Consider the following 16,075-nt stretch of genomic DNA (forward strand, 5'->3'; position numbering starts at 1 on the left):
AACACTATCTTACACACACTGTGGATAATTTACATGTACACCAGGCCAATTAACCTACATACCTGTATGTCTTTGGAGTGTGGGAGGAAACCGAGGATCTCGAAGAAAACCTACGCGGTCACAGGAAGAACGTACAAACTCCATAGACAGCACCTATGGAGCTGTCCATAGTGATGTTACCCTGGTTTTCTCTCCACACATGCGGCCTGACTCACTGAGTATTTCCATCATTTTGTTTTTACACCAAAGTTACCGTATGGTTCAATTCCAGAATTTTACTCAGAATAAAGGTGCAGTCCTTACCCTGAAAAGGTAATTTGTAGTAAAGATCCAAGACAATTGTTTGCGCTTCCTGATACTTTCCACCTTCCAATAATGGATGTCACACAGGCAATTAATTTAGGATGTGAGTGTATATGTGATCAGTGTTTTTGTGAAGAACGAGAAGTGACTTTGTTTACTATTGATCAGGAGCAGTATTGCACATTATTAACAGGGTGCAAGCGTAGATCGTGGATAACTTTGCAGCAATAAGAACAAAAAGATGATTGTCCCAATGGCTGTTTAGGTCAGAATAATACATAATGATACATAATGAAGTTAATTGGACAAGGATACTATGAAAATTGCATCAAAGGTTGCAGCTAGAGCTAAGAGGATTCCTTATTCAACATTGAATCTTAAATTACAATACATCAAAACAATTGATCAACATTAGTTTTCTCCACAGGCCTTGCAAAATTCGTGCTGTTTTTAATATCCTGTTAAGCTTGGGCTGAGATTCTCACTGATCCATGCAGCAGACTGCCATTGAAGGTATAATTGTTGCTCTAGTTTATCAAACCAAAATGTAAACATTTCCATCACTAAATTTGCCTTGCCAATTTTTAGTCTATTCCCTTCTTACCTAATTTGTAGTTCACTTTGGTCTCCTGACCCAGCAGCAAATTCAAAACGACCCCCTCAACAACAATCATTCAATTTGTGTACACATTGAATAGCCTTGGCCCTCAAAACTGAGGGTCCACATTAACCAACACCCAAAAAACAACTTGGTCCATGTTTTCATATTTTTCTTTTAATCCAGTTTCGTACAACCCACTGGGCATCTCTGCCCTAACACAAGCTGAACCATCATGCCTATTATCTTTGGTTTTCCATCGTTTCTGTTACATTGTCACTGCCTCTCACTCTCTTTATCGTGCATCGTGCTTAGATGTGAACTGTGGCTGAATGACGTTAAAAGCCAGTGGTATTTCAGCACCCCGCAGTTCCATCAGAGGGCAGTGTTGCCCAGTACCACAGCTACTTTGCCTGTCTGCCCCTGGACCAAGACAGTGGCTCAGAATTCACACTATGGAAACTTTCCTTCTTACTCAGTATGTATAGTATAAGTAGCAAAGGAAAATTACAGATATGAATAAAAACAAACTTCTGGTGGTGACAACCAGCTAGATTTCACTGCTAGATCTGATTCAGAATTTATTATTCACCTGTTCCCGTTTTTTACTTTTAGAGTGTACAGTATTAAAATAGATGTAGATTGTTCATCTGTGAACAGCCCAGGGTCCATGAACCTGTTTTCATTAGCGGGACAGTGGTGGAGAGAGTCAACAGCTTTAAGCTCCAGGGTGCACACACTTCTGATGAAATAACAATGAAAGCTCACCTCCTCTACTTCCTCAGTAGTTTGAGAAACGTTGGCATGCCACCAAATACTGTTTAACTTCTAAAGGTATATAGTGAAGAGCATATTGACTGGTTGCATCTGAGCTTGGTTGAGAAACTCGAACGCTCAAGAACAAAGGAGGTTGCAGAAGTGGTGAACAATGCCTGGTCCATCATGGATAATAACCATGAAAGGATTCTTCAGCGGGCTTTGCCTCAAGAAGATGACTAATAGCATCCCAGGCATATCCTGGCAATGCTCTCATCTCGCTGATACTGTTGACAAAAAGATACATGAGCCTGAGAACCATTAACTCCAGATTCAAGAACAGCTTTGTAGAGGAGGATGGGGGTTTAAGTGTTAATGTGTGTGTGTGACTGGGGAGAATTGCTAGCTAATGAATAACAGGTGGTTTTGCAAAACAGCAAAGGGTGTTGTGACTAAAAAGGGAAGAGGCTTGACCAAGTAAAACTGCAGAGAAAAACAAGTCTGTTCTCGACTCAAGCAGGAAATGTGCTGACTGTGTAATTAGCTGAACCCATGACCACTCGTGTATCAAAATACTGCCTGTGCACAAAATAATTGGGTGGGGCCGCGAGGAGCTGCAAGTATGTGACCATCCTTGCAGTAACTCTCCCACTCCCGCGAGCGGAATAAAGATGTCTTTACTATGAGCATCAGTGTCTGACGATGTTTATTATTCCAGAGCGCAGGCAAGCTGTAACAACTTCTATTCCATCAACCATCGGGTTTTGCACAACCCTAACCACAGCCCGTCAGCATCAAACCACTACGAACCTTGCACCACTAGGGTTTTTGCATTACTGTGGTCTAATTTACTTAGAATAACTGATAATTTATTGTATAATTACTTGTCGTCGTGCATCCAATGTGCCTGTAAAGTTGCAACAAGTAAGACTTTCATTGTTCACTTTCATGTGATAAATACTCACTCCTGATTCCAGAGATTAATTTTGTTGTTAGCGCCTCCTGCACTTAATGCAGTGTGGAGTCCGTGCTATCTATTTCAATGTTAAATATTGTCTTACAGCGAGGCTTTTCTGCAGATATTACAGTAATCATAATCCTGGCTGGTGTCGCCACCCCTCGACTGCGATTAATGTCGTGGACAAAGCTCTAACTTGAACTGTTCCACTGTCTCAGTACCACATTGAGAGCTATTGACAGCTTGATCTCTTGTACTGAATAGCAACTTCTAAAGTACTTTTGCCCACAGTGGCCAGATTATCTGAGGAAATAGGTATATGATTGGAGCAGTGAAAGGATGCCTTCTCCTGAGGAAATACCACAGTGATGCGGGACTGTGATCTTCACAATGTCAGAAACAAGTTCTGCATGGGGAACGAGGCGGCACATTCCAATGTGAACATCAGGATGCACAGTCTGTAAAGAAACAGAGCAATTCACATTTTATAAAAGAGATTGATGTACACATTCTATAATAGAGGACAAGATTTGTTTTGGCTTGGAGACGATGTGTTCTATAATGGAGAAGAAGAAATCCAAGGAGTCTTATGCAGCCTGACGCTGAAATTTGGTAAACGCTGCCACTCTCATTGCCAGAAGCACACGCCATTCTGACTGGTCTTCCATTCCAATGGCATAGTGCAGTTTGGTGAGTAGGGTGTGCGGAATGCTCACAACGGCTTCTTCTTCAGCCCAAATACAGCAATCACAAGGACGATCTCAGTACATGCCGGGAGAGCGCTGGAAAATAAGCAGATATGCCATGTAATGTCAGAATAAGACATGGTTTAATAAGAATCCCCACACAAAATGTCACTTATCTGTGTTCTCCTGGTGGTGGAATCACATTGGAGATGACAGAAATGTCAGAGGATGATGTGTTGGATGCCGAGGCTGATTGGGTGAAACGTGAGGACCAGGGAAAATGTATCCTAGTTTCCATATGCAGTGAGGGGGGATGGAGAGCAGAACTACGGGATGCAGAGGAGACCTGAGTGAGCGATTCATCTATGACAGCAGGGGGGAATCCATGTTTATTAAAGAAAGAGAATATCCTGGATGACAAGGTCCAGTATGACCCCCTTCTCGGGTTGGATTATCCCCATACCGTTTCAAGAAACTCCTTTGGACATACCTAACAAATTCTATCGGGTGAGGGGGTGAAATGTACAGATATGAGAGGTGTTTTTCTCATAGTTGGTGAATATCTGAAGTAATCTGCCCTACGAGTTGGTGGACGCAGTTTAAAGTTTTAAACGTTTACAATGTTTAAAAGACATTTGAACAGGTACTTGGAAGGAAAGACTGAAGATAATGGTGAAACATGGGTCTACCGTAGATAAGTATATTGGTCGGCATGGACAAGGTCAGTTTCTACTGACTACTGCCATGACATCGAATCAGGTTGAAATCCCCATGCACTAATCTGCTCTTAATTATGGATTGGATAAACATGCTCATCACAAGACATAGAAAATAGAACAGTACAGCACAAGAATAGGCTCATCGGCCCATAATGTCCATGCCAAACATGATGCCAGGCTAAACTAATCTCCTGTGTCTACATATGATCCACATTTCTCCATTCCCTGTCTATCTACAAGCCTCCACACCACTCTTGGCAACACATTTTAGCACCACCCAATTTCTGCGTAAAAAAGACTTTAAATTTGTTTTTTACTATAGCCTCTCTTAATTAATCGAATTAGATTTGTAAGTTTCCAGTCATTTGATTGGCTGAGCAATTTTATGTGCCATAAATGATATTTTTTTGCTGCCTTTCTCGAAAGTCATCGGGAGAGAGTGTGCCTAGTGCTTTATGTGCATGTGTGTGCTAGAGCAATACATCGCATCACAATATGAAGGATGAATACTCTGTCTTGCCTATGGATCTTTGTACTTTTTAATGCAGGAAAATGAACTGGTCAGCTGAGCATTCTGTCAAACCAGTATCCTGTGTAGATGAGATGAAAATTACTGCTCAGAAGGGTTTGTGCTGTTTTCAGATGGTTTGAGGTAGAGACGAGATATGTTTTTGTCGGGTTACTGCCAGTTAAGGGTCAAGGTCCAAACATCTGGTGAATCACTCTCCATGCTTTTGGTGCATCTGCAATGACCCAGTCAAATTAAAAATCCAACTTTCAATTTTCCGATTCTAGAGTCCACTACTCAAATGAATTTCCTTGCAGGCCTTACCATGTTTGACAAACAGAAATTAAATGTAAATGCTTGATCGTAATACCTGGAGAAACCGAAGATATACCAGTAGGTCCAGCACTCCCATTTGACAATGACAAAGAAGGCTAGACAGATGGAACCACTGCAATGGACTATGATAGCTGAAGCACAGGTCAAGGAAGAAACAGAACCTATGGGGCAGTTAGCACACGCACCCACGTAGCCAAGGCCGAGCATCCTCTATGTACTTAATGATGCCTTAGCTACCAAACCATTCAATATGCCTCTAGGTTCCCTTATCTATCTGTTATTCTACTTTTGGGGACCTACAGACATACACTCTGTTGATCCTGAATAGTTTTTAGATTAGATTAAACTAGTTTATTATAATAGACATCTGGATGTAATGAAATTCCTTATTCACATCAAGCTCACAGAATAAACAGTATACATACAGTAATGATAAAAACAACAATACATAGATTACAAAACAGAATGATCAAAGATTGCCTTGCAATCTGAAGTAGTGTAAAAAAAAATCAAGTACAGTAATGGAATAATTGAATGAGGTAGAATTAAAAGTAAGAGTACAGAGCAGCACCTCTGGGAAAGGAGTGTGAAGGGGGTGAGTGGTTCAGGAGTCTGCTAGAAGTGGGGTAGAGGCTGTTCTCACAAATGTTCTTACAGATGTCTGAGCTTTCAAGCTCATGCCAGGAGACCATCCGTGCCGGCTGCTTTCATGAGAAACTGTGAAACTGGGCTCAGTCCAATGTGAATGGCGCAGAGGGGTGGAATTTTTCAAGTGCAATCAGGAGAGCTTTTTGAGCCATTATGTCCGACCTAAAAAGGGGCAGTACACAACCTAATCTTAGGGATTACAGCCAGGCAAGCCGTTGAAATGTCATACAGCGCAGAAGGCGTCCATAACAACCAAGTGTCCATCTGAGCTGGGCCCATCGCATTTGACCCATTTTGTTCTAAATCTTTCCTTTCCATGTACCAATCCAAGTGTCTTTTAAATGTTGTTGTTGTGTTTGCCTCAACTACTTCCTCCAGTCCCCAAGGTGATCCACAATAAAAGTTTCCAAGTTTGATGGAAAGAATGGAGGAAAGACAAGGTGCTGAGAGCTCTCGTATACCTGCATTTAGGAGGCAATGAAACACACCGTATCTAATTTACCATGTAATTTTCACTTAATGACATCTTTCCTGTCATAATGACAGTAACCATGACTCTGGAAAATTCAAAGTTGTTATGGAAAGTGATTATCTAATGTATCCAATTATTAATTGCAAGTGTTCTCATATATCTAATTTACCAACTTGCCTTGGTTACCTGAACTTTTTGGACCATTGTCTGTATTCCTGATGAGCTCTCATTTCTTTATACCCATCCTAAGGTAGCTGTTTTTCATCATATACAGTGCCCTCCATAATGTTTTGGACAAAGACCCATCATTTATTTATTTGCCTCCGTAATCCACAATTTGAAATTTGTGATAGAAAAAAATCACATGGTTAAAGTGCACATTGTCAGATTTTATTAAAGGGTATTTTTATACATTTTGGTTTCACCATTACAGCTTGTTTATACATAGTCCCCCCATTTCAGGGCATGATAATGTTTGGGACACATGGCTTCACAGGTGTTTGTAATTGCTCAGGTGTGTTTAAATGCCTCCATAATGCAGGTATAAGAGAGCTCTAAGTACCTCGTCTTTCCTCCATTCTTTCCATCAAACTTTTATTGCTGTTTATCAACACGAGGACCAAAGTAATGCCAATGAAAGTCAAAGAAGCCATTATAGACAACAGACAATAGGTGCAGGAGTAGGCCATTCGGCCCTTCGAGCCAGCACCACCATTCAATGTGATCATGGCTGATCATTCTCAATCAGTACCCCATTCCTGCCTTCTCCCCATACCCCCTGACTCTGCTATCCTGCAGAGCTCTATCTAGCTCTCTCTTGAATGCATTCAGAGAATTGGCCTCCACTGCCTTCCGAGGCAGAGAATTCCACAGATTTACTACTCTCTGACTGATAAAGTTTTTCCTCATCTCCGTTCTAAATGGCCTACCTCTTATTCTTAAACTGTGGCCCCTGGTTCTGGACTCCCCCAGCATTGGGAACGTTTCCTGCCTCTAACGTGTCCAACCCCTTAATAATCTTATATGTTTCGATAAGATCCCCTCTCATCCTTCTAAATTCCAGTGTATACAAGCCTAGTCGCACCAGTCTTTCAACATATGACAGTCCCGCCATTCCGGGAATTAACCTAGTAAACCTACGCTGCACGCCCTCAATAACAATATCCTTCCTCAAATGATGAGACTGAGAAACAAGAATAAAACTGTTATAGACATCAGCCACACCGTAGACTTACCAAAATCAACTATTCGGAACATCATTAAGAAGAAAGAGAGCACTGGGTAGCATACTAATCGCAAAGGGACTGGCAGGCCAAGGAAGACCTCCACAGCTGATGACAAAAGAATTCTCTCTATAATAAAGAAAAATCCCCAAACACTTGTCCGACTGATCAGAGACACTCTTCAGGAGTCAGGTGTGGATTTGTCAATGACCACTGTCCGCAGAAGACTTCATGAATAGAAATACAGAGGCTATACTGCAAGATGCAAACCACTGGTTAGCCGCAAAAATAGGATGGCCAGGTTACAGTTTGCCAAGATGTACTTAAAAGAGCACCTACAATTCTGGAAAAAAGTCTTGTGGACAGATGAGACGAAGATTAACTTATATCAGAGTGATGGCAAGAGTAAAGTAAGGAGGAGAGAAGGAACTGCCGGAGATCCAAAGCATCCCAGCTCATCTGTGAAACACGGTGGTGGAGGTGTTAGGGCCTGGGCATGTATGGCTGCTGAAGGTACTGGCTCACTTATCTTCATTGAGCCAGTATGGAAACAGGCTCTTCGGCCCACCGGGTCCGCGCCAACCAGCAATCCCCGCATATTAACTATCCTACACACACTAGGGACAATTTTTACATCTACCAAGCCAATTAACCTACATACCTGTAATTCTTTGGTGTGGGAGAACACCGAAGATCTCGGAGAAAACCCACACAGATCACGGGAAGAACATACAAACTCCGTACAGACAGCACTCATAGTCAGGATCGTTCCCAGGTCTCCGGCGCTGCATTCGCTGTAAAGCAGCAACTCTACCGCTGTGCCACTGTACTGCCCATAGTTAGTATGGCTTTGTGTGGGGGAAGAAGTGTCTCCAAAGTTTGTTTGAGTTCTTTTTAAGAAGATTTTGTAGTAGTGATGAAGATTGTGTCCTAACTATCTGGACCATCCTATTGTGTGGGATCTTGCCAAAAGCCTTACTAAAGTCCATTCTGTAACCCTTGGTTTCCATGCCAATCGATGCTGGGACCTTTGTTGTTTGTCATACATGTAGATGACTTGCATGAGAATGTCTGTGGTGTGGTAAGTAAGTAAGTTGACTGGCAGTGCTGTAGATAGTGGGGATGTTTGCCCCAGAATATAGACAGATATACATCAGCTGCAAAATTGGGCAGAGGTGACTGATGGAATTCAATCCAGACAAATGTGAGGTGATGCATTTTTCTGTTGTCTAATACTACCCAGACATATACAATAATCAGCAGGGCCTTAGCAGTCTGAAGAAGGGTCTCGACCCGAAACATCAACCGTTCCTTCTCTCCAGAGATGCCCCCTGTCCCGCTGAGTTACTCCAGCACTTTGGGTCTACCTTAGCAGTATTGATATACAAAGGGATCTTGGGGAGAAAGCTTATCTATATTCTAAAACTCTCGTTTGTTTGTTTGTTCCTGAGCTACAGCCAAAATGGTACATGATAGCACAACAATTTTAGGCCCACCTGACTCAACGTTGTCCCTTTGGTGCTAATGGAAGAGAAGTTTCATTGAAATCGGTGTTATATTTTTAAAGTTATTCACTTTTTAAAGTTTAAATCTATCTCCTAGGGAGGGAGGAGGAGGGAGGGAGGGGTGTGGAGGGAGGGAGGGGGAAGAAGGAGGATAAGGGGGGTTGAGGGGATGGAGTGGAGGGGAGGGGGGTTGGGGGAGAGGGGCAGAGGAGGGGGAGAGGGTGGAGGGGGAGAGGGGGCGAGGGAGGAGGGGGAGGGGGCGAGGGAGAGGAAGTGGGGGGAGAGGGCAGGGGGAGGAGATGGTGCTGCACCAATGCAGGAGAGGTTTGGGCCCAACAGGTCCACCTGGTCTAGTAGCTCCTTAAAATTGGCGACACAAATGGATAGTGTTGGGGTATTGAGGAAAAGAGTTAGGACATCATGAACAGCTGGATATTTACAAAGTGATAAGTGGTAGGATTGATAGGGGAGAAAGAATATTTCTCATATGGTGGGGATGTCTAAGACAAGAAAAGTTGAGGAGCAAGTTCTTAGCTAATGACTCTTCTTCAGTTTGAAAGGGCTTGCAAGAAATCACCAGCTACAAGAGGAAAACTCTGCAATCACCACTTCACACCCACTTCCAGCCTGACTCCAGTCTGCACTGACAGGGCCCTCATCCAGTACCCATCCCCCTTGCTGCCCAACATCAGTCTGGTCACTTCTCCATCTCCAACAATAGAAATTGAGGAGGTGGAGAGGCTATTCAAAAGACAGAAAAGCCAGAAACCTCCAGGACCGGACGTTTCCCCCTCTACCCTCAAGCTCTGTGCCGAACAACTGGCACTGGTCTACGCAGACATTTTCAACCAGTCCCAGCAAACCTGTACAGTCCCTGCCTGCTTCAAAGACTCCACTATTGTCCCTGTACCCAATATAACAAGGATCACCAGTCTTAATGACTCCAGGCCTGTCGCACTGACCTCTGTGGTCAAGAAGACCTTTGAAAGACATGCTGCCCAGCTGAAAAACATCACAAACCCCCTGCTGGACCCCCTACAGTTTACATACAGGGCCAATAGATCGGTGGATGACGCAGTCAACCAAGGCCTGCACTTCATCCTCCATCACCCAGACCGCCAGAGGACCTATGCCAGGATTTTGTTTGTGGATTTTAGCTCTGCATTTAACACCATTGTGCCAGAGCTACTATACTCCAAACTCTCCCAGTTGACTGTGCCTGGATCCCTCTGTCTGTGGATCACCAACTTCCTGACAGACAGGAAGAAGCAAATGCTGGGAAAGCACATCTCAGACCCGCAGATACTCAGCAGAGGAATTTAGACTGGTACATGAACAGGCAGAAGATGGAGGGATATAGACCACGTGTAGGCAAATGGAATTAGCTTAATTTGGCTTCATGGTTGGCACAGATGTTGTGGCTGAAAGGCCTGTTCCAGTGCTATATTGTTTAATCTTCCATACCACAGTTCATTTCATACATGCTAATAAATGTGTTGTCTTGTTACTCTTACTATTTATTGCCCTTCCTGGGCAGTTTAAATTAGTTTAGAGAGACACCATGGAAACTGGTCCTTTAGCCCATCAGGTCCATGCTGAACACCGATCAATGAACAATACCTCTCATCCATTGCACACTTGGGGCAATTTTACAGAGGCCAATTAGTCGACAAATCCACATATCTTTGGGAAGTGTGAGGAAACTGAGCACCCAGAGGAAACCCACACAGTCACAGGGAGAACGCATAGAAAACACCCAGGTCAGGATTGTACTCGATATCTGGGGCTGTAAGATAGCAGCTAAGCCAGTGAGGACCATGGAGAAAGAGGGGTGATACTGAGCACTGGTGACCAACAGGAGTGCTGGTGGGACGAATGCACAATGAAAGCAACTTCACCTCACGTCTGGGCTCAGGAGGAGTCCCAGCCGACCACTGACCACCCTTCAGTAGCAGGGGAAGCCCATTTCCTGATACCTCGGGGGGGGGGGGGGGGGGGGGGGGGGGTGCGTGCATGTGTGTGTGTGTGTGCAGAACCTGCACCAGTACCTTATAAACAACCTACCTGCAGAAAGTGAATATCCACCAGTAAGCATAACAAGGCAAATTGTCAAGAAAGAAGAAGAGGAGAGCAATTGAGGCACTAGCATGGGTTCCAATAGCTGAGATTAAAGTTATAGGAAATTGGCAAAAAAAACTTGTCTTCTCAGATACAATAGGAACATTTCCCAACATCCCAGCACATCTGCTTTAGTATCATGTTCATTACAGAAGCAGTCGCGGAGGCAGTCACTCTGCATGCCATTCACATGCTTTACCAAATTCCCCAAGCTTTCCCATTATCTTAACCCCCTTTTCCCTTCAAATATACATAGAAACATAGAAAATAGGTGCAGGTCATTCGGCCCTTCGAGCCAGCACCACCTAAATTGTGATCATGGCTGATCATCCACAATCAGTAACCCATGCCTGCCTTATCATATCATATCATATATATACAGCCAGAAACAGGCCTTTTCGACCCACCAAGTCCGTGCCGCCCAGCGATCCCCGTACATTAACACTATCCTACACCCACTAGGGACAATTTTTACATTTACCCAGCCAATTAACCTACTGTACGTCTTTGGAGTGTGGGAGGAAACCGAAGATCTCGGAGAAAACCCACGCAGGTCACGGGGAGAACGTACAAACTCCTTACAGTGCAGCACCCATAGTCACCTTCTCCCCATATCCCTTGATTCCACTAGCCCCTAGAGTTCTTTCTAACTCTCTTTTAAATTCATCCAGTGAATTGGCCTCTACTGCCTTCTGTGGCAGAGAATTCCACAAATTCACAACACTCTGGGTGAAAAAGTTTTTTTCTCATCACAGTTTTAAATGGCCTCTCCTTTAATCTTAGACTGTGACCCCTGGTTCTGGACTCCCGCAACATTGGGAACATTTTTCTTGCATCTAGCTTGTCCACTCGTTTTATAATTTTATATGTTTCTTTTAGATCCCCTCTCATCTAAATTCCAGTGAATACAAGCCCAGTCTTTCCAATCATTCCTCATCTGGCAGTCCCGCCATCCCAGGGGTTAACGTCGTGAACAGCAAGGATGTCCTTCCTCAACAGCAAGGATGTCCTTCCTCAAATTAGGAGACCAAAACTGCACACAATAAACCAGTTGTGGTCTCACCAGGGCCCTGTACAACTGCCGAAGGACCTCTTTACTCCTATACTCAAATTCTCTCGTTATGAAGGCCAACATGACATTAGCTTTCTATAGTGCCTGCTGTCGCTGCATATTTACTTTCAGTCACTGGTGTACAAGGACACCAAGGTCTCATTCCACTTCTCTTTTTCCTAATCTGACTTCATTGAGATAATAATCTGCCTCCTTGTTCTTGCCGCCAAAGTGAATAACGTCATATTTATCTACATCATACTGAATTTGCCAATGCAACTGCCCACTCACTCAACCTGTCCAAGTCACACTGCAAACTCCCAGCATCCTCTTCACAGTTCACACTGCCACCCAGGTTTGTGTCATCTGCAATTTTGCTAGTGTTACTTTTAATCCCATCATCTAAATCATTTATAATATATTGTAAATAGTGCGACCCCAGCACCGAGCCTTGCGTCACTCCACTCGCCACTGCCTGCCATTCCGCCAGGAACCTGTTTATTCCTAGTCTCTGTTACCTGTCTGCCAACCAATTCTCTATCCATGTCAATAACCTTCCTATACCATGTGCTCTAATTTTGCCCTCTAATCTACTGTGTGGGACCTTATGAAAGACTTTCTGAAAATCCAGATACAGTGCACTCAGAAAGTAGTCAGACCCCTTCACTTTTTCCACATTTTGCTACGTTGCAGCCTTATTTTAAAATTGATTGAATTCTTGTTTTTTTTAAATCATCAATCTACACACAATACCCCAAAATAAAACAGCGAAAACAGGTGTTGAGAAATTTTTGCAAAGTAATTAAAAGAAATAACTGAAATATCACATTTACATAAGTATTCAGACGCTTTACTCAGTACTTTGTTGGGGCACCTTTGGCAGCGATTACAGCCTCAAGTCTTCTTGGGTATGATGCTACCAGCTTGGCACACCTGTATTTGGGTCATTTCTCCCTTTCTTCTCTGCAGATCCTCTCAAACTGTCAGGTTGGATGGAGAGCGTCGTTGCATAGCTATTTTCAGGTCCTTCCAGAGATGTTCGATCGGATTCTAGTCGGGGCTCTGGCTGGGCCACTCAAGGACATTCACAGACTTGTCATGAAGCCATTCATGCGTTGTCTTGGCTGTGTGCCTAGGGTCGTTGTCCGCCCCAGTCTGAGGTCTAGAATGCTCTGGAGCGGGTTTTCATCAAGGATCTCTCTGCACTTTGCTCTGTTCATCTTTCCCTCGATCCTGACTAGTCTCCCAGTTCCTGCCGCTGAAAAACATCCCCACAGCATGATGCTGCCACCACCATGCTTCACCGTAGGTATGGTATTGGCCAGGCGATGAACGGTGCCGCTTGGCATTCAGGCCAAAGAGTTCAATCTTGGTTTCATCAGACCAGCGAATCTTGTTTCTCATGGTTTGAGTCCTTTAGGTGCCTTTTGGCAAAACTCCAAGTGGGCTGTCATGTGCCTTTTACTGAGGAGTGGCTTCTGTCTGGCCACTCTACCATAAAGGCCTGATTGGTGGAGTGCTGCAGATATAGTTGTCCTTCTGGAAAGGTTCTTCAACCTTCACAGAGGAACTCTGGAGCTCTGTCAGTGACCATCAGGTTCTTGGTCACCTCCCTGACCAAGGCCCTTCTCCCTGATTGCTGTTTGTCCGGGCAGCCAGTTCTATGAAGAGTCCTGGTGGTTCCAAAGTTCTTCCATTTAAGAATGACGGAGGCCACTGTGCTCTTCGGGACCTGCAATGCTGCAGAAATTGTTTTATATCCTTCCCCAGATCTGTGCCTCGACACAATCCTGTCTCACAGGTCTACAGACAATTCCTTCATCTTCATGGCTTGGTGTTTACTCTGACATGCACTGTCAACTGTGGGACCTTATATAGACAGCTGTGTGCCTTTCCAAATCATGTCCAATCAATTAAATTTACCACTGGTGGACTCCAATCAAGTTGCCGAAACATATCAAGGATAATCAATGGAAACAGGACGAACATAAGCTCAATTTTGAGTGTCATAGCAAAGGATCTGAATACTTATATAAATGTGGATATTTCAGTTATTTCTTTTAAATTACTTTGCAAAAATTTCTAAACACCTGTTTTCACTTTTTTATTATGGGGTATTGCGTGTAGATTGATGATAAAATAATGAATTTAATTCAACCTCAAATAAGGTTGTAATGTCGTAAAATATGGAAAAAATGAAGGGGTCTGAATACTTTCTGAATGCACTGTACACTACATCCACTGGCTTTCCTTCGCCCATTTTACTTGTCACATCCTCAAAAAAATTCAAGAAAATTAGTCAAGCAGGATTTATCATATCATATATATACAGCCGGAAACAGGCCTTTTCGGCCCTCCAAGTCCGTGCCGCCCAGTGATCCCCGTACATTAACACTATCCTACACCCGCTAGGGACAATTTTTACATTTTACATTTACCCAACCAATTAATCCATGCTGACTTGGACCAATCCTTTTACTGCTATCCAAATGCGCCATTAATAATTCTTTAATAATTGACACCAGCATCTTCCCCACCACCGATGTCAGGCTAACTGGAATATAATTCCCCGTTTTCTGTCTTGCTCCTGTCTTGAAAAGTGGGATAACATTAGCTACCCTCCAATCCACCGGAACTGATCCTGAATGTATGGAACATTGCAAAATTATCACCAATGCGTCTACGATTTCTAGAGCCACCTCCTTCAGTACCCTGGGATGCAGACCATCAGGCCCTGGGGATTTACCAGCCTTCAGTCCCATCAGTCTACCCAATACTATTTCTTGCCTAATGCAAATTTCTTTCAGTTTCATGTATTCACCCAATTTCTGACAAAGACATGATTGAACGTATTTTTATCCTCTTTCTGGGTAATTTTCCTTCCTGAAGGCATTGGCCCATCTCTGTTGTAAATCAAGTTACCAAAGACCCAAGAAATTCACATCTGGAAAGACATTTAAATATGCCAATCGAGTGGATGTTACTTCATGTGGTATTTATTCACAAAATACTGGAGTAACTCAGCAAGTCAGGCAGCATCTCAGGAGAGAAGGAAAGGGTGACGTTTCGGGTCGAGACCCTTCTTCAGACTGAAGAAGGGTCTCGACCCGAAACGTCACCCATTCTTTCTCCCCTGAGATGCTGCCTGACCTGCTGAGTTACTCCAGCATTTTGTGAATAAATACCTTTGATTTGTACCAGCATCTGCAGTTATTTTCTTACTTCATGTAGCAACCCCCTCACTCCACACCCCACCCAACATCCGCTGCTGTCAAAGGGCATCCGTTCAGCACATCGGCTGCATCCAATCTCCATCTGTTTGTTAATCCAAGGCAATAACATGGAAATCAGCAAGTACAAATGCTAAGGAGTCTAATTAGACAGATGCATCAAAGAGCCAGCACTTGTGTGATGGGCAGTGGCTGTCTCCTGCCATATGATGAGTTCACCACATCATGGCACCACAGTTCGGCTGCACAAGGAAGGATGAGCAGTACTCTGAGGGCAATATGTGGGTGGAGATTTAATAGCGAGGGGATAGACTGGCACCTCTGAGGGCACAAGCAAAAATGCATGAGTGTGTTGCGTTTCTGTTCTTGGTCAAGGGGGCCACCAAATGTTGCACGGCTTTAAAAGGGGAAGTTAAATGGCCAACATTGTAGAAGACATTGGTACTCGTGATAGAGGTAAAGAGAGGACAAGTTCCTGCAGTAGGAACAGAGGGAGCAAAGCAGCAGATTAAAGAGCAGCACCTTGAAAGTTGTAATCCCTGCATTATTTTCAATGCCACATGTGCTGTGGGAATAGGAAAGGTGAGGCTTTAGATTTCTGGATCATGGGACAGTTCCTGGGAAAGGTGGTATCTGCACAAACTGGACAGATTGCATACGAACTAGAAATGCCCCAACATCCTTATACAGATTTTCGCGAGTGTGGTTGGAATGAGCTAAATGGAATTTGGCTGGGGAATGGAGCAATAATGCTAAATAATGGTTAAAACACAGGATTGGCAAGTCAATATGCCAGGGAATGGAATATTCAGGAGTGACGATGGGGCAAAATGGAGATGGGGAAAAGTGAGGTGCCATTTAAATGTTACCACAGTAATGAGGGCGGATATCCAGGAAGGCTCTTCAAATGAGACCAGATACGTAGAACGTAGGAACAAAAAGAAGTTGATCACTATGCTGGGTC

The 16,075-nt window shown here is 43.7% G+C and overlaps 1 protein-coding gene across 4 annotated transcripts in view; it reads right to left on the reverse strand.

The window, feature by feature from the left end:
- Window positions 1–389: 389 nt before the first annotated feature.
- LOC144608710 (transmembrane protein 107-like) overlaps window positions 390–16,075 on the reverse strand; it is a 53,565-nt gene continuing 37,879 nt past the window's right edge. Inside the window, exons 5-6 of one of the 4 annotated variants that reach the window (XM_078426733.1) lie at window positions 4,899–4,986; window positions 390–3,397 (exon numbers count right to left, since the gene is read on the reverse strand). In XM_078426733.1, coding sequence (XP_078282859.1) covers window positions 3,328–3,397; window positions 4,899–4,986 — 158 coding nt within the window. In that variant the 3' untranslated portion in view covers window positions 390–3,327. Of the gene's footprint in view, window positions 3,398–4,898; window positions 4,996–10,776; window positions 10,874–16,075 lie in introns of all 4 variants that reach the window. The other 3 variants (XM_078426731.1, XM_078426732.1, XM_078426730.1) reach the window with 3 other exon arrangements.

This window comes from Rhinoraja longicauda, chromosome 32 (genome assembly GCF_053455715.1).
Source record: "Rhinoraja longicauda isolate Sanriku21f chromosome 32, sRhiLon1.1, whole genome shotgun sequence".
NCBI classification, from domain to species: Eukaryota; Metazoa; Chordata; class Chondrichthyes; order Rajiformes; family Arhynchobatidae; genus Rhinoraja; species Rhinoraja longicauda.